We start from the raw sequence: 18,520 nt of genomic DNA on the forward strand, positions 1-18,520 counted from the left end.
TACCCGGTACTAAACAAAGACCAAATCACTGCCAGACTAAGGAAAGCCAGAAAGGACCTGCACAAAACGTGTTTGGAAAGGACAGAGAATTAAAGCAACACTGAAATTCAGCAAGGCAAAAAACACAGACCGAAGCCAAATGGATTTCTTTTATCTATACATATATATATATATATATATATATATATATATATATATATATATTATATAATATATAATATATATATATATATATATAATATATATATATATATAAAAAATGTTAAGAAGAACAACTAAATGATTTTTCACATTTTATTATTTTATTTAACAGAATAACGTGTATTGTTTCCGATTATATTTAAATAGAACAGAAATGAATATATGATTGAGCCTGGCCAAGCATACTACCACTCAAATTAAAGAGTAGTAGACAGCAAACTTATTATGCGACATGCTACACATTGACGTGACATACATCCAACAGCTGCTTACTTGTAGCTGCACTGTGCTCAGGTATAGAAAAAAAAACTTTGTAGGAGTGTCCATATCTCTGATTGAAGGAAACATGATCATATGAAAGTGCACTCCTCCAGCACCTCCTTCTTAACCTTCAGACATTGGAAGACGTTTTCATTGCTATCAATACTGATCTAAATTTGCTCAAGATTTATAATCTGTCTCTCAAGCTCACCAATTGTCTTATTTAATAGTCTAGTTCAGTTGGCAGCATGCCATAAAAACGAATTTGTATGTTGCTAAGTCCCATAGTTTTGAGGGAAAGACTATCAAAAGGTTCTCTAGGTTTTTCCAATTTATTGAAAAGCTTTAATAACAGGTTAAAACCATAATTTCCAATAAACTGGTTTTAAAATGCCAGAAAGATGGTAAGTGGACCGCAACAGGCAAACAGACAGTAGACAACACACAATGGTGGTCTGAAATCATGGTGGGAAAAATATCACTTTTTATTACCTGATAGAGGTGCTGTTTAGAGCAATATATCCTGTCCAGTCTTGCTTTTGAAATCTGATTTGCATTCATTTTAATCATAAGAACATAAGAACATAAGAAAGTTTACAAACGAGAGGAGGCCATTCGGCCCATCTTGCTCGTTTCGTTGTTAGTAGCTTATTGATCCCAAAATCTCATCAAGCAGCTTCTTGAAGGATCCCAGGGTGTCAGCTTCAACAACATTACTGGGGAGTTGATTCCAGACCCTCACAATTCTCTGTGTAAAAAAGTGTCTCCTATTTTCTGTTCTGAATGCCCCTTTTTCTAAACTCCATTTGTAACCCCTGGTCCTTGTATATTGCTGGAGTTTGGGGTTAAAAACCTTCCAAACATCAACCAGATCATTAAACTTTAAAATACCTGACAATTCTTTAGAGAACTGCGGGTGTGGCTCTCCATGATTCCTATTCAAAGTAAAATTCTCAGTACAGTTAAAATCACATCCAATTAAAACAATCGGATTACCACTACACTGAGATAACACCTGATTTAATTTATGGAAGAAAATATTTTTTCTCTATCTTCATTTGGTGCATACATATCAATAAAAATAATATCTAAACCCCTATAATGTGCTTCAATATTTAAAAGCCTTCATTTAACCTCCTCACTAACAGATAAAACATCAATACTCAACCCTGGTGCAAAGAAAACTGCTCCCCCTGCACTTATATTTAAGCCATGGCTGAAAGCCCCATCCCTTTTCCATTCGCTCCGCCACTCACTCTCTCTCATTCATATCGTCAGTATGGGTCTCTTGCAGAAACACAACACTCTTTTTAAACTCAGAAAATCAAAAAGCTGAGCTCTCTTATTAATACTCCTTCCACCATTCATGTTAACAGTCTCTACTTGAAACATTTCCATATTAAAGAATTGTGACAAAGTGCCCTCCCCTGTGTGTATTATCTGTTATATGTTGCGTGTAGTGTGTTAAATGTTGGTGTATAGGCATTGGTACACGGGATATAAACGGGTCTGTGTTTCACGTGTGTTTAGAAATGTATAATTGTATTTAGGCACGGGATTGTACATCACTTCACATACATTTAAAGTAGTTAATATGTGAGCACGAGGTTGCACATAATTAATTCACGTGCTGGGATTCAAGAGAATAATTAATTGGTAATTGAATCCCAGCACAACAGTATATATAGATGCATGTTTTACTCACTCGGGGTCCGTCAGACCAGGAGAGGTGTTTTTGTGCAAAACAATAAAAAAAAAATGGAAAGAGAGTTTTACACAAATCCACCTCTCTTGATCTGACGCTTGGAGGTGCTGTTTTATCCCACCTAGGACACCACGTGTCGCAAAGACGGCCAGAGTGGGTGGCATCAGACCAGAAGCAGGAAAATAAACAAAGAGAGAGGTGGAGTTTTGGGGAGCTGAGCGAATGTTTTTCACTCAGCATTTAATAAATAAACAGAACAGACAGAAAATAAAAAGGTTGTACAAACAAAAACACAGGACACGGCACATTCGCCAAAATAAACAGATTAACAAAACAAACGATACAGACAAACATGGTGAGCAGATATTTATCTACTATTATTATTCTTATGATTATTTTTACCTCCGTCTCCTATCCCGTTCTCCACTCACCGAACACCCAACCCTGAGTGAGTAAAACGTGCATCTATATATACTGTTGTGCTGGGATTCAATTACAAATTAATTATTCACTTGAATCCCAGCACGTGAAATAATTATGTGGAACCTTGTGCTCACATATTAACTACTTTAAATGTACGTGAAGTGATGTACAATCCCGTGCCTAAATACAATTATACATTTCTAAACACACGTGAAACACAGACCCGTTTATATCCCGTGTACCAATGCCTATACACCAACATTTAACACACTACACGCAACATATAACAGATAATACACACAGGGGAGGACACTTGGTCACAAGAATTGAATAAAAAACAGACACACACAGAGAAGAAAAAAACTATAAAACCCTGTACAGCCATTTAAAAAGGAAAACTCTTTTGTTTTTTCCTTATCCTCATTAATCAATTTTTTTCTGTCAAAGACCAGTTTTTTTAACCTTTATCTTTGTCTCTGATCAAGTTAATTTAATGTGGCTTTCCTCATCACTATTTTAGCGGAATAAATAAACAACTGATCATTAGGAAAATATTCCTTCTGTACACACCCCTAACTTCTTTTGTTTTATTCAAAAAAGATCTGCTCAACACTGTAAATGTTACTCTTACCTTGAGAGCTTTTTAAAGTCTCATCCATCTCCCCACCTTACTGACCCCTCTTCAACGTCCTCTTTCCCAGCTGCTGCTACCTTATCAGGCATTGAGTCCGCTACCTTGATGGCTGCCTCATCCCCAGGGGCAACCTCTGTATTAACACAAGCTCTCCCTTCCAACTGACTAGAGACTACAGAGCTCTGGAGAGAAAGCCTCCGTCCCTGTAATCTAAGCTGCCACAGCATCGCTATGCACTCCAGGTCCAGAGAATGGCTTTTCTACAGCACTAAGTTGAGACTCTGAGATACTTTCCACAGGGAGCGTCTCAGAGTCCCAAGCAGACTCTCTGACCAACTTTCCCCCTCACCCGTTACGCCTGAACATATAGATCCCTTTACTTTACATTTATGTTTTTTACGTGTTTTATGTTTACTCCATTTTAAGTTATCACTACCAATGTTATCTTCAGCAGCAGTAGATGTACTTGACTCACTGCCTCCAAAACCTGCAGTATCATAAACTCTCTTCAGACGCAGTGCCAGTATAAGTTTCTTCAGCTGTACTGGCTTTTCCGCACCCTGTGGTACTGCCACGACCCTGCTAAGCTCCCCGTTATTACCCCCTTCTCTGTCTCCTAATTTAACCGGACAAACCTTCCTGAGGTGCCCCTGTTTTCCACACTGAAAGCACTTCGTTATCTTGTTACTAGCAAAGACAGTGTGATTAACACCGTCAATATTAAAACTCCACGAAACATCAATAGTAGAATTTGAATTGTTTAATAGAATAAAAGCCTGACTCTTAAACGACAAAACATGCTTTACTTCAGGATGCTTACATCCGAGTGGAATGGTTTTGATCGGGGACAAAAGCTTTCAATACCGAGCAAGTTCTCTGGCTAACTTCTCCTTTTCAATGAATGGCGGAACATTGGAAAGAATAACCTTAGTGATGGGGGAAGACAGAGGCAAAACACTGACAGACTTCTCTTTTATAGTCAGCCCCTCAACTACAACACAGTGCACTAGCTGCTCATCATTAAGAAACACTACAACCACCTTATTCATTAGGGAAGCTGATTTGATATTATTATATCCAATGTTTTCACCAACTGCTAACAAACATTCCTCTATGGAAACAGTATCATTGGGGATGCATTTAAATCCATGCCTGCAGGACAACCCGCTCACCCCCCCCCCCCCCCCCCCCCCCCCAACTCTGATTTTCACTCACTTAGTATCCACTCTGAACTCATGCCACTTTCCAGTCCCTCCCACTACCCACAATCCTCCCAGAGAGAGAGAGAGAGAGAGAGAGAGAGAGAGAGAGAGGGAGAGAAAGAGAGAGATGGTGAGGGGCAGAGCTGAGAGGAGAGATAGAGAGAAGATGAGGGGCAGATCTGAGAGGAAAGAGAGGGTGAGGGGCAGGGCTGAGAGGAGAGAGAGAGAGAGAGAGAGAGAGAGCAAGAGAGACTTTTGACGTTTGAGATCCTTTAATGAAACAATAAAAATAAATCCAATAAGCCACAAAACAATACAATAAAAATTAAAAATCCTTCTAAAACACTACTATATCTATAAAAACAAAATACACTAAGAAGACCAATTAAAAACATTTCCTTTTTTAAGTTAAAACACACACACACAGACACAAAATAAAGTAAAATAAAATGTTGATTCCCCTCCTGGAGTCACTGAGCACACAGAGTCTCCCATCAAACAGGACCCTACTGACCAGCAGCACTCAAAACAACCTCACCAGGTCAGTCAGACCTGTCCCCAACAATTGATTTTTCCTTGATTTCAAAATGGCCAGTTTGGCCTTTCCAACAATAACGTTAATTAAAAGGCTCCTGCCTTTTGTTCTGACACTGTAGGGTACGCCGAAAATTTGCTCTTTGCTGAATGCCACCCCTAGAGACTGCAGGAGATCCTGCAGCAAATGGAAGAGTAGCTCCAGCCTTCCACAATCACCGTAGACGTGAAAGATTAAGAACATAAGAACATAAGAAAGTTTACAAACGAGAGGAGGCCATTCGGCCCATCTTGCTCGTTTGGTTGTTAGTAGCTTATTGATCCCAGAATCTCATCAAGCAGCTTCTTGAAGGATGTCAGCTTCAACAACATTACTGGGGAGTTGATGCCAGACCCTCACAGTTCTCTGTGTAAAAAAGTGCCTCCTATTTTCTGTTCTGAATGCCCCTTGTCTAATCTCCATCTGTGACCCCTGGTCCTTGTTTCTTTTTTCAGGTCCCTTGTGTCGACATTGTCAATACCTTTTAAAATTTTGAATGCTTGTATTAATGCTTATATTATTCTTTGTTCAAGACTAATAGATTCAATTCTTTTAGCCTGTCTGCATTAGGTCCTCTGCTATTCCTAATCTACATTAATGATTTAGATTCTGGTATAGTAAGCAAACTTGTTAAATTTGCAGACGACACAAAAATAGATGGAGTGGCAAACACTGTTGCAGCAGCAAAGGTCATTCAAAATGATCTAGACAAGATTCAGAACTGGGCAGACACATGACAAATGACATTTAATAGAGAAAAGTGTAAGGTACTGCATGCAGGAAATAAAAATGGTGAAAAGTGTTGAACAAAGAAGACATTATAAATATCATATGGGAGAAGGAATCTATGAAAAAGACCTAGGAGCACTTTTTTGTTGAACTCAGAAATGTCTGACACCCTCATCCTTAGACAATGTGGGATCAATAAGCTATAACAAAAACGAGCAAGATGGGCCGAATGGCCTCCTCTCGTTTGTAGACTTTCTTATGTTCTTATGTTCTTATATGACATGCCTTTTAAATGCCTCTGGTCGCTCTTCTTTGCACTCTTTCTAGAGCAGCAATATCCTTTTTGTAGCGAGGCGACCAGAACTGAACACAATATTCAAGATGAGGCCTTACTAATGCATTGTACAGTTTTAACATTACTTCCCTTGATTTAAATTCAACACTTTTGATAATGTATCCGAGCATCTTGTTGGCCTTTTTTATAGCTTCCCCACATTGTCTAGATGAAGACATTTCTGAGTAAAATAAAAACTCCTAGGTCTTTTAGATAGCGTCCTTCTCCAATTTCAGTATCTCCCATATGATATTTATAATGCACATTTTTATTTCCTGCGTGCAGTACCTTACACTTTTCTCTATTAAATGTCATTTGCCATGTGTCTGCTCAGTTGATGGAGACATAAAGTCTATCTGGTGAGTTTTATATAAATTTTAACTGCACAAAAGTCTCCTCCTGCCCATAGAAACAGCACTTGATACTGATACTGGGGTCAACTCTGTGAAGAAACCTTCCTGTACTCACTATACAGTGGCGAAGCCTCCACTGAAGATCCCCACCTCTCTAGACAGTGGTAATTTATATAAAACTCACCAGATAGGCCTTATGTCTCCATCAACAGAGAGATGAGCCCTCCACTGCAGCTGCCTGAAATGGACTGTCTTGAAATGGAGGCGATAAAGCTTTTTGCTTTCAATACTATGGAGAGCTTGGTCTTTCTACCTTTTCAATACTCAGCAGACCACCACAGCTGCTGCTTTCTGGCTTTATTGTTCCAGTTGGAGAGATGAGTATTGAAGAGAAGATGTGCTCCCTTTCCTGCTCTGCTCTCCTGGTCATCCCCTCTCTCAGAGCCTCTCTGAGCACCTTGGAGAGAGATTCCCTCAGCCCACTCAAAATCCTCCCAGCCAACCTTTAAGAATGCCAGCCTAACCTCCTAGTTAGCTGAGCTGCACATATCCAATGAGAGAGCCAGGCTCAAACAAATGAACTAGATGGTGCAGGCCTGCGTTGCAAAAAACAGCACACAACAACTTAGACTGAAAGAAACAAACTGGGAAAAAAGTATTGAAGAGAGGCTCCACAAATCGGGATCGCACCATTGCCCCCCTCACTCTCTCCTTCAGCAGGTCAACCAAAAATCCTTTCTGCTCTTTTAAATCTTGGAAGGTTTGCCCATTAAATGTATTGTTTTCATCATCTTGCAACTGTAAAATATCTCTCTCCAACTCTCTAACTGCATTGTTTAGTGACATGGTTGTGTCCAAAGTGTATTGTTGACAGAAGTATTTAATTTGTCCCGATGTCCCACCACTGCCTTAAATCAATATATTAGTTTTTTGCTTCTTCCACACACACCAAAATATTTAAAAGTATTATTAAAAGTACCATCTTCTAACAATTTTAAATTAAAACACCAGTATGATGGTCTGCTAGGTTCCCTTGGGAAGATAGCTGTAACTACCAAGCACAGGTGATCTGAAAGACTATTAGGAACATTAAATGCTGCTGTAATAATGTTTAAATGATTTTTTGAAATGTACACCCGGTTTAAACGCATTCTATATACACGAGTACTATGGTGGTGTGACCAAGTACACTGACATGTGTGTGGAAGCAGACACCTCCAAACATCAACCAGGTCACCAAACTTAAATACTGCAGTTAAAACTCCAGCAGACTAGGGATGCGGCTCCTCACCATTCCTATCTATTAAAATCCTTGTGCAGTTAAAATCCCCCCCAACCATCAAAACCTCATCGATGCTAAATTTTAAAAAAATAAAATTCTTTCCTTTCCTACACTTGGAGCATATATATTAATGAAAACATAATCTCCCCAATTTTAACTCTTACCTTTAAAAGATGCCCTTTAACTAGCTCCTCCACATCTAAAATGCTTACACTTAATCAAGAGCTAAAAAGCACAGTAACCCTGGTGCTAGCATTAGAGCCATGACTCAGCACACTGCCCCCACCACTCTGCACGCCAGGCTGCTTCATTCTCTGTGTCAGAGTGGGTCTCTTACAGGAGCGCCACACCTGCCCGCTTCTGATTTAAAAAGTCATAAAGCTGCGCTCTTTTAAAAGCCTGTCTACATCCATTAACATTAACAATAAAAAATAATACATTTCTGTAAAAAACAGCCATTTTAAATACTTTTCTGCTTTTTTGCTGACTTAATTCATCTAACTTTGCTTTTTTAAAAGCCATCTGTACAGATTATAAAATAATTTCAAATCGGGGAAATAATGTTTAACTTCTATGCCTTTCTTGTTTTTTATAAGATCCAAAAAACTGTTTATTTTATCTATTGAGTATCATTTTTTTTTTTTTGCTGGCAGGTTGGCTGCCAAAGATATCAGAAGAAACAAAGGAATCAGAGAGCTCCCCGTCCTCCGTCTCATACATCTCTTCATTTTCTTCACTCACCCCAACTTGTTTCAGCTCCTCACCGCTCCTTTCCGCTGATACAAGCTGCTCCAACCCCTCTGCTGAGTCGGGCTGGACTCTCCCTTCTCCACCAGGCATGTCAGTACAGCTGCTGGACCGGACTCTGGCCCAATCAGCTAACGGTGAATGTAGATCACCTCCGCGCTCCATAACCTTTCAGCTGGTGGCTGTATCCGGCTCAGCGACCTCCCGACTCCCTGCCCTTGAGCTCCGCTCCAGCACAATATCTGACAGCCCAGCCGCACTTTTACTTATTTTTTTAGTTGTCACTTTAGTGAACTGTCCTTCATTAACAGTACAATCACTGGCTTGCTTCACAGCTTGCAAAGCAGGTTGGGGTGCAGGCTCTGCGTCATTCTGTGAAGGCTCCGGGTCTGGGACGGGGGGCCCCTTCTCCCCCTGCTCACCGACATTCTCAGCCACCCCCCCACCAGCATCTCCCTTCTCCTGTCTTGCCTCAGCCTTGTCTCTCTTACCCGGGCAATCTTTTCTCTGATGCCCGTGCTTTCCACAATTAAAACACCTCATTGTATCTGATGAAACAAAAACAACACAGTTCACTTAATCTACACTGAAATTCCAGGCAACTTCAATTATATTGCCTGGATTTTCCAAAATAATAAACGCCTGTCTCCTAAAGGACAAGATGTGTTTAAGATTAGGATCTTTACACCCCAGGGGAATGGGTTTAATAGTAGATACAAGCTTACTGTATCTTGACAATTCATTCTCCAGCAGACCATTGCTCAAAAACAGGGGAACATTGGACAGTATCACCTTAGTAACTGGTGAAACCAAGGGAGACACTTCCAAAAACAAACCTTGAACATTAATCCCTTGCTCCGTAGCTGGTTAGCTTGAGATACTTCGTTCAAAAAAATATATACAGCTTTATTCATTCTTGACGCCGAACGTATGCTGTTGTATCCTACAACTTCTCCCGCTGCTAACACACACTCCTCCACGGACACGCTGCCATCTGGCATACAACGCACCCCATGCCGGCGACTCAACCCCGCCAACCCCACTGAATGAGACCCCATCGCTGGGGCTCACCTGGCAAAATTGAGTGAGAGAGAGAGAGAAAGGCTGAGAGGAGAGGAGAGAGGGTGCAGGGCAGGGCTGAGAGGAGAGAGAGGAGGAGGATGAGGGGCAGGGCTGAAAAGAGAGAGGAGAGGGTGAGAGGCAGGGCTAAGAGGAGAGAGGACAGAGGGTGAGGGGCAGGGCTGAGAGGAGAGAGAGGTGAGGAGCAAGGCTGAGAGGAGAGAGAGGAGAGAGAGGAGAACGCTGGACTCCGGGGTTGAGAGAATAGAGAGAGAACAGGGTGAGGGGCTGAGGGCTGAGGAGAGAGAGAGAGGGTGAGGGGGCGGGTCTGATAGGACTCCCACGTCCAGACTAGATAGGGTATGAGCGGGCAGGCTCTCGAGGTAGAGGAGAGAGAGACCGAGAGAGTGAGGTGCATTTCTCTTCGAGCTAGAGAGAGAGAGATAGGGTGAGGCAGGGCTCTCCTGAGAGAGAAGGAAGAGAGGTGTCCCCGCCCATGGCTGAGGGGAGAGAGAGAGAGAGAGAGGGTGAGGTGCATGGATAGAGAGAGGGCTGAGAGAGAGAGAGAGAGAGAGAGGAGAGAGGGTTAGAGGCAGGGCTGAGAGGAGAGAGAGGAGAGAGGATGAGGGGCAGGGCTGAGAGGAGAGAGAGGAGAGAGGGTGAGGGGCAGGGCTGAGAGGAGGGAGAGGAGAGAGGGTGAGGGCAAGGATTAGAGGAGAGAGGGTGAGGGGCAGGGCTCAGAGGAGAAAGAGAAGGTGAGGGGCAGGGTTGAGAGGAGAGAAAAGTGACTGGGTCAGGGGCAGGGCTGAGAGAGAGAGAGAGAGAGAGAGGATGAGGGGCAGGGCTGAGAGGAGAGAGAGGAGAAAGGGTGAGGGGCAGGGCTGAGAGGAGGGAGAGGAGAGAGGGTGAGGGCAAGGATTAGAGGAGAGAGGGTGAGGGGCAGGGTTGAGAGGAGAGAAAAGTGACTGGGTCAGGGGCAGGGCTGAGAGGAGACAGAGGAGAGAGGATGAGGGTCAGGGCTGATAGGAGAGAGAGAAGATAGGGTGAAGGGTAGGACTGAGAGGTGAGAGAGGAGAGAGGGTGAGGGGAAAGTCTGAGAGGAGAGAGGGTGAGGGGCAGGGTTAGAGGAGAGAGAGAGAAGATGAGGGGCAGGGTTGAGAAGTGAGAGAGGAGAGAGGGTGATGGGCAGGGCTGAGAGGAGAGAGGAAAGGGTGAGGGGTTGGGCTGAGAGGAAAGAAAGGAAAGAGGATGAGGGTCAGGTCTGAGAGTAGGGAGGGAGCAAGCAGGGGTAATGGGGTTACAGCAGTCATTATAAGTAATGGTAATGTGACTTTTGATTGATTTGTTCAGTTTCTCTCTTTTCACTTGTAGAGTTCAGTTTCTGTACAGTGAGGCACACATGTATCGCTCATATTGTATATGTCAATGCTCTTGCCATAACACTACAAAACTATTATCTGATTGGTCTGTTAGTCCAGGACACGCCTCCGGGTCAGGGGTCAAGGTACTGACCTTGGGGTCAGGCTCTGTGATGTCAGAGCCGCTGGTGCAGTAGGCGGGGCTTGAGCGTGCGAGAGGGGGGCGTGTCACATAGAATACGTCCTTGGATGCACGGTGCTGGTTATCTCGATCCATCATTCCCCCTCCAGAGGACAGAGCGCTCCCTGCAGGACCCAGAGCAGAGGTGGGGGAGGGCAATCGAGTGACATCAATAGAGCTGGAAGACAGAGAAGAGAGGAAGGAGAAGATGGGAGATAGGAAATGGTGAAAAGGGTGAGAGATAAGAGAAGAGAGAAAAGAGGATTAGGAGAGGGGGTATAATAGGGGAGGGAGGCAAGAGGAGAAGGGGAGAGGGTTAGGGAAAGCAGGAGAGAGGAGAAGGGGAGAGGGAGAGGGTTAGGGGAGGGAGGAGAGAGGACAAGAAAAGAGGGTGGAAGAAAAGGGGGGAGGGGAGAGTGGAGAGAGGAGGAGAGAGGGTATAGGGGAGGGATGAGAGAGGAGAAGTTACAAGGGTTAGGGGAGGGAGGAGAGAGGAGAAGGGGAGAGGGGAGAGGAGAGAGGGTTAGGGGAGAGTGGAGAGAGGAAGAGAGAGGCTATAGGGGAGGGAGGAGAGAGGAGGGGAGAAGGTTAGGGGCAGAGGAAAAAGGGAAAGGGGAGAGGAGAGAGGGTTAGGGGGGAGGTGAGAGGGTTAGGGGAGAGGGGAGGGAGGAGAAGGGTAGAAGGAAATGGTTATGGGAGAGGAGAAGGGAAGAGGGGAGATGGGAGAGGGTTAGGGCTTAGGGGACAGAGGAGAGGGCTAGGGGAGAGGGGAGAGGGAAGAGGAGAGAGAGGAGAGGATTGAGGAGAGGGGAGAGGGTTACGGGAGAGAGGAGAGAGGAGAGTGGTGAGGGTTAGGTGAGAGAGGAGAAGGAGAGAGGAGAGGGTTGGGGTACCTGTTGAGGTCTCTCATCATGAGGTTTTGGAAGTCCGATGACACTCCTCTGTTGAAGCTGGGTCTGGAGAGCAGCTGCTCGGTCTGATGACTCGGTTGTCTCTGGATGTGAGGGTTCCGCAGCGCCACGCTGATGTCATTGAGTAACCGCGGCAACGGACCCAGCTTGAGGATTGCTTCCTGTGTCAGAGAGACAAGGAGTCTTGATCTCTATCTGTGTCTCAGTATATGACAGTGTCTCTCTATGTCTCTGTGTATCAGTGTGTGTGTACCTTTCTCTGTGTGTCACAATTTGTCTGTCACATTCTGTCTCAGTGTCACTTTCTCTGTCTCAGAGTGTCAAATTCAAATTCAGTTCAAGAGGCTTTATTGGCAGTACAAAATAAAGTTTTCCCAAAGCATTTAAGCAACAAACATCAACACAACTACTCAATAAAAACAGATACCACCAATACCGCCACCCCCTACAGTCCAACCTCTGTAGCCCTCCCTCTGTTCTCCCACACAAGTACCCCCTCAACCTGTACCTTGCTGAGTTGAGCCATGACCTCCCACAGCAGAGAGTGCAGTGTTGACAGCTCTCTGCCCAGGTCGATGTAGCCCTCAAAGCTGCCTGCATTAGTGACACTGTCCAGGTTGGAAATCTCATAGAGAAACTGCTGCATGGAGCCCCACTCCATCTCCAGGAATTCATTCATGAAGCTCATGTATTCCTCTTTGCTGCCGAACCTGAGCGTGAGAGAGGTCCATGCATGGATATCAGCAGGGTTACAAAAGGGTTAAACCAACACTACTGTAGCGGCATACAATGCATCTCTTTGAGGCCTGAGAAGACTGTATTATTGATTGTCGACAACTGAACTACTGAACCTGAATCACTGAACCACTGAACCATGGAACATCAACCACTGAACCTGAACCACTGAACCTGAACTACTGAACCTCTGAACCGGAACAACAGAACATGAACCACTGAACAACTAAACCTGAACTACTGAACTTAAAGCACTGACCCAATAAACCTGAACCACTGAACCTGAAACACTGAACCACTGATACTGAACCACTGAACCTGGACCACTGAACATGAACCACTAAACCTGAACCAATGAACATGAACTACTGAACCTAAACCTGGACCACTGAACTGCTGATCCACTGAACCTGAACCACTGACCAACTAACCGTTGAACCACTGACCAACTAACCGTTGAACCACTGGACTTGAACATATTAACCTGAACCTGAACCAATGAACATGAACCACTGAGCCTGAACTACTGAAACTGAACTGAACCATTAAACCGTTGAACCACTGAACCACTGAACCTGAACCACTGACCCAATAACCCTGAACCACTGAACCTGAAACACTGACCCACTGAACTTGAACTACTGAACCTGAACCTGAGCAACTGATCCGCGAACAACTGAACCTGAACTACTGAAACTGAATTACTGAAGTTGAACCTGAACTAATGAACTTGAACTACTGAAATGCTGAACATCTGAATCTGATCCACTGAAACACTGAACCTGAACCACTGAACCTGAACTACTGAAGCACTGAATGTGAAGAACTGAACCTTAACCTGAACAACTGAACCGCTGAATCTGAACAACTGACGAACTGAATCTGAACCACTGGAGCTAAACCACTGAACCTGAACACTGAACCACTGAACCTGAACCACAAAACCCTTGAACCGCTGAACCACTGAACCTGAAATACAGACCCTGAACCACAGAACCTGAACGATTGAACCTGAACAACTGAACATGAACGAATGAACCACTGAAATTGAACCACCGAACCTGAACCACTGAACCACTGAACCTGAACAAATGAACCAGAACCACTGACCCTGAACCACTGAACCACTGAAACTGAACAACTGAACCTGAACCAATGAACCTGAACCACTGTAACTGAACCTGATCCACTCAACCTGAACCACTGAACCACTGGACCTGGACTACTGAACCTGAACCTGAACCACTGAACAGCTGAAGCACAGAACCACTGAACCTTAACCACTGACCCACTAACATAAACCACTGAACCTGAAACACTGAACCACTGAACCTGAACTACTGAACCTGAAACTGAACCTGAACCACTGAACCGATGAGCAGGAACCACTGAACCTGAACCTGAACAACTGAACCGGAACCTTAACCACTGAACCCCTGAACCACTGAACCATTGAACCACTGAACATAAACCACTGAACCTGAACCTGAACCTGACCAAGTGGACCTGAATGTGAACCACTGAACCTGAACGTGAACTACAAAACCTGAACACTGAACCGTTGAACCACTGAACCACTGAATCTGAACCACTGACCCACTGAACTAAACCACTGAACCTGAACCACTGGACCTGAACTACTGAACCTGAGCCACTGAACCTGAATCACTGAAACTGAACCACTGAACCTGAACCTGAACCATTGAAACACTGAACATGAACCACGGAACCTCTGATTCTGAACCACAGAACCTGAACTACTGAACCTGAACCCCTGAACCCCTGAAGCTGAACCACTGAACCTGAACCTGAAACACTGAAGATGAATCACTAAAGGACTGAACCTGATCCACGTACCCACTGAACCGGACAACTGAACATGAACCACTGAACCTCTGAACCTAAACCATTGAACATGAACACTGAACCACTGAACCTGAACAACTGAAGCTGAACGTGAGCAACTGAACCCCTGAACGGCTGAACCACTGAAACTGAAGTACTGAACCTGAACCACGGAAACTGAACCCTGAACCACTGAACCTGAACGTGAACAACTGAACCCCTGAACCGCTGAACCACTGAAACTGAAGTACTGAACCTGAACCACTGAACCTGAACACTGAACCACTGAACCTGAACCACTGAACCTGAACTACTGAACCTGAACCACTGAACCGCTCAAACACTGAACCACTGAAACTAAACCATTGAACCTGAACCACTGAACCTGAACTACTGAATCTGAAAGACTGAACTGCTGAATCTGGACCACTGACCAACTGAACCTGAGCCACTGAACCTGAACACTGAACCGCTGAACCTGAACGTGAGCAACTGAACAACTGAACTGCTGAACCACTGAACCTGAAGTACTGAATCTGAACCACTGAACCTGAACACTGTACAACTGAACCTGAACCACTGAACCTGAACGTGAACAACTGAACCACTGAACCCCTGAACCGCTGAACCACTGAACCTGAACTACTGAAACTGAACCACTGAACCTGAACACTGTACAACTGAACCTGAACCACTGAACCTGAACGTGAACAACTGAACCCCTGAACCCCTGAACCGCTGAACCACTGAACCTGAACTACTGAAACTGAACCACTGAACCCACTGAACACTGAACCTGGAAACAACTGAACCACTGAACCTGAAACACTGAACTGAACCTGAACCACTGAAACTGAACCACCGAACAACTGACCAACCACGAACCGAACAACAACTTGTGGACCGAGTTTGACTAATGTGACTTGGACTTGACCCGAACTAGACTTGATGACTTGAGTGCACTTGCTTGGTGAAAACTTGGAAACACTTGACACCACACTAGCGGTAAGACTTGGTGACGAAACGAGCCACTTGCACTGAACCTTACTTGAAGGAAGCCCCTGGCGCGAGGTGTTGAACCTGGAACATAAGAACATAAGAACATAAGAAAGTTTACAAACGAGAGGAGGCCATTCGGCCCATCTTGCTCGTTTGGTTGTTAGTAGCTTATTGATCCCAAAATCTCATCAAGCAGCTTCTTGAAGGATCCCAGGGTGTCAGCTTCAACAACATTACTGGGGAGTTGATTCCAGACCCTCACAATTCTCTGTGTAAAAAAGTGTCTCCTATTTTCTGTTCTGAATGCCCCTTTTTCTAAACTCCATTTGTGACCCCTGGTCCTTGTTTCTTTTTTCAGGCTGAAAAAGTCCCTTGCGTCGACACTGTCAATACCTTTTAGAATTTTGAATGCTTGAATTAGGTCGCCACGTAGTCTTCTTTGTTCAAGACTGAACAGATTCAATTCTTTTAGCCTGTCTGCATATGACATGCCTTTTAAGCCCGGAATAATTCTGGTTGCTCTTCTTTGCACTCTTTCTAGAGCAGCAATATCTTTTTTATAGCGAGGTGACCAGAACTGCACACAATATTCAAGATGAGGTCTTACAAGTGCATTGTACAGTTTTAACATTACTTCCCTTGATTTAAATTCAACACTTTTCACAATGTATCCGAGTATCTTGTTAGCCTTTTTTATAGCTTCCCCACATTGCCTAGATGAAGACATTTCTGAGTCAACAAAAACTCCTAGGTCTTTTTCATAGATTCCTTCTCCAATTTCAATATCTCCCATATGATATTTATAATGTACATTTTTATTTCCTGCGTGCAGTACCTTACACTTTTCTCTATTAAATGTCATTTGCCATGTATCTGCCCAGTTCTGAATCTTGTCTAGATCATTTTGAATGACCTTTGCTGCTGCAACAGTGTTTGCCACTCCTCCTACTTTTGTGTCGTCTGCAAATTTAACAAGTTTGCTTACTATACCAGAATCTAAATCATTAATGTAGATTAGGAATAGCAGAGGACCTAATACTGATCCCTGTGGTACACCGCTGGTTACCACACTCCATTCTGAGGTTTTTCCTCTAATCAGTACTTTCTGTTTTCTACATGTTAACCACTCCCTAATCCATGTACATGTGTTTCCTTGAATCCCAACTGCGTTCAGTTTGAGAATTAATCTTTTGTGCGGGACTTTGTCAAAAGCTTTCTGGAAATCTAAATAAACCATGTCATATGCTTTGCAATTATCCATTATCGATGTTGCATCCTCAAAAAAATCAAGCAAGTTAGTTAGGCACGATCTCCCTTTCCTAAAACCATGTTGACTGTCTCCCAGTACCCTGTTACCATATAGGTAATTTTCCATTTTGGATCTTATTATAGTTTCCATAAGTTTGCATATAATAGAAGTCAGGCTTACTGGTCTGTAGTTACCTGGTTCAGTTTTGTTTCCCTTTTTGTGGATCGGTATTACGTTTGCAATTTTCCAGTCTGTCGGTACCACCCCTGTGTCAAGAGACTGCTGCATGATCTTGGTTAGCGGTTTGTAAATTACTTCTTTCATTTCTTTGAGTACTACTGGGAGGATCTCATCCGGCCCAGGGGATTTGTTTATTTTAAGAGCTCCTAGTCCCTTTAACACTTCTGCCTCAGTTATGCTAAAGTTATTTAAAACTGGATAGGAACTGGATGACATGTGGGGCATGTTGTCAGTATCTTCCTTTGTAAAAACTTGTGAAAAGTAATCATTTAACATATTTGCTATTTTTTTTTCTTCCTCTATGATTTTGCCATTTGTATCTCTTAAACATTTAATCTCCTCTTTGAATGTTCTCTTGCTGTTGTAATATTGGAAAAAACATTTTGGAATTGGTTTTAGCTCCCTTAGCAATGTTTATTTCTATTTCTCTCTTGGCCTTTCTAACTTCCTTTTTGACTTGCATTTGCAGTTCTGTGTACTCTTTCTGTGTACTTTCTTTTTGGTCCTTTTTTAATGCTCTGTAAAGTGCCTTTTTTCGCTGAATATTTTTTTTAATTGATCTATTAAACCATTTTGGCAATTTAGTTTTACATTTAGATTTGTCTACTTTAGGGATGTAATTGTTTTGCGCCTCTAGTACTACGTTTTTGAAGAACAACCATCCTTCTTCTGTGGGTGTTTTCTCTATTTTACTCCAATCTACTTCTGTTAGTCTCTGTTTCATACCTTCATAGTTTGCTTGTATCTTCGAAGCACTGAACTTGGAACCACTGAACGCCTGAACCACTGAACCACTGAACCTGAACGTGAAGAACTGAACCACTGAACTTGAACCACTGAACCTGAACCACTGAACCACTGAACCTGAACCTGAACCTGAAACATTGAACTTGAACTACTGAACCACTGAACATTGAACCACTGAACCACTGAACCTGAACCACTGAACCTGAACGCTGAACCACTGAACAGTGAAACACTGAACCTCTGATCCTGAACTACTGAACCTGAACCACTGAATCTCTGATCCTGAACCACTGAACCTGAACACTGAACAACTGAAACTGAACCACTGAACCTGAACGTGAACAACTGAACCTGAACCAGAAACACTGAACCGCTGAACCACTGAACCTAAACCACTGAACTGAACCCTGAACCACCGAACCTGAACCACTGAACCTGAACCACTGAACCACTGAAACTGAACCACTGAACCTGAACTACTGAACCTGAAACACTGAACCACTGAACCTGAACCACTGAACCTGAACCACTGAACCTGAACCACTGAACCACTGAAACTGAACCACTTTCCCACTAAACATGAACCATTGAACCAGAACCACTGAACCTCAACCTGAACCACTGAACCTGAACTTCTGAACCTGAATAACTGAACCGTTGAACCACTGAACCGCTGAATCTGAACCACTGAACCACTGAACCTGAATAACTAAACCTGAACCACTAAACCACCGAACCTGAACCTGAACCA

At 43.5% G+C, this 18,520-nt stretch overlaps 1 protein-coding gene across 1 annotated transcript in view; it reads right to left on the reverse strand.

Moving 5' to 3' along the window:
- Positions 1–18,520, reverse strand: part of LOC121298975 (ras/Rap GTPase-activating protein SynGAP-like) — a 357,605-nt gene that overhangs the window by 66,328 nt on the left and 272,757 nt on the right. Inside the window, exons 10-12 of the mRNA XM_041226381.1 lie at positions 12,463–12,664; positions 11,937–12,115; positions 11,017–11,221 (exon numbers count right to left, since the gene is read on the reverse strand). Coding sequence (XP_041082315.1) covers positions 11,017–11,221; positions 11,937–12,115; positions 12,463–12,664 — 586 coding nt within the window. The remainder of the gene's footprint in view (positions 1–11,016; positions 11,222–11,936; positions 12,116–12,462; positions 12,665–18,520) is intronic.

The sequence above is a fragment of the Polyodon spathula genome, chromosome 24 (assembly GCF_017654505.1).
Source record: "Polyodon spathula isolate WHYD16114869_AA chromosome 24, ASM1765450v1, whole genome shotgun sequence".
NCBI lineage: Eukaryota > Metazoa > Chordata > Actinopteri > Acipenseriformes > Polyodontidae > Polyodon > Polyodon spathula.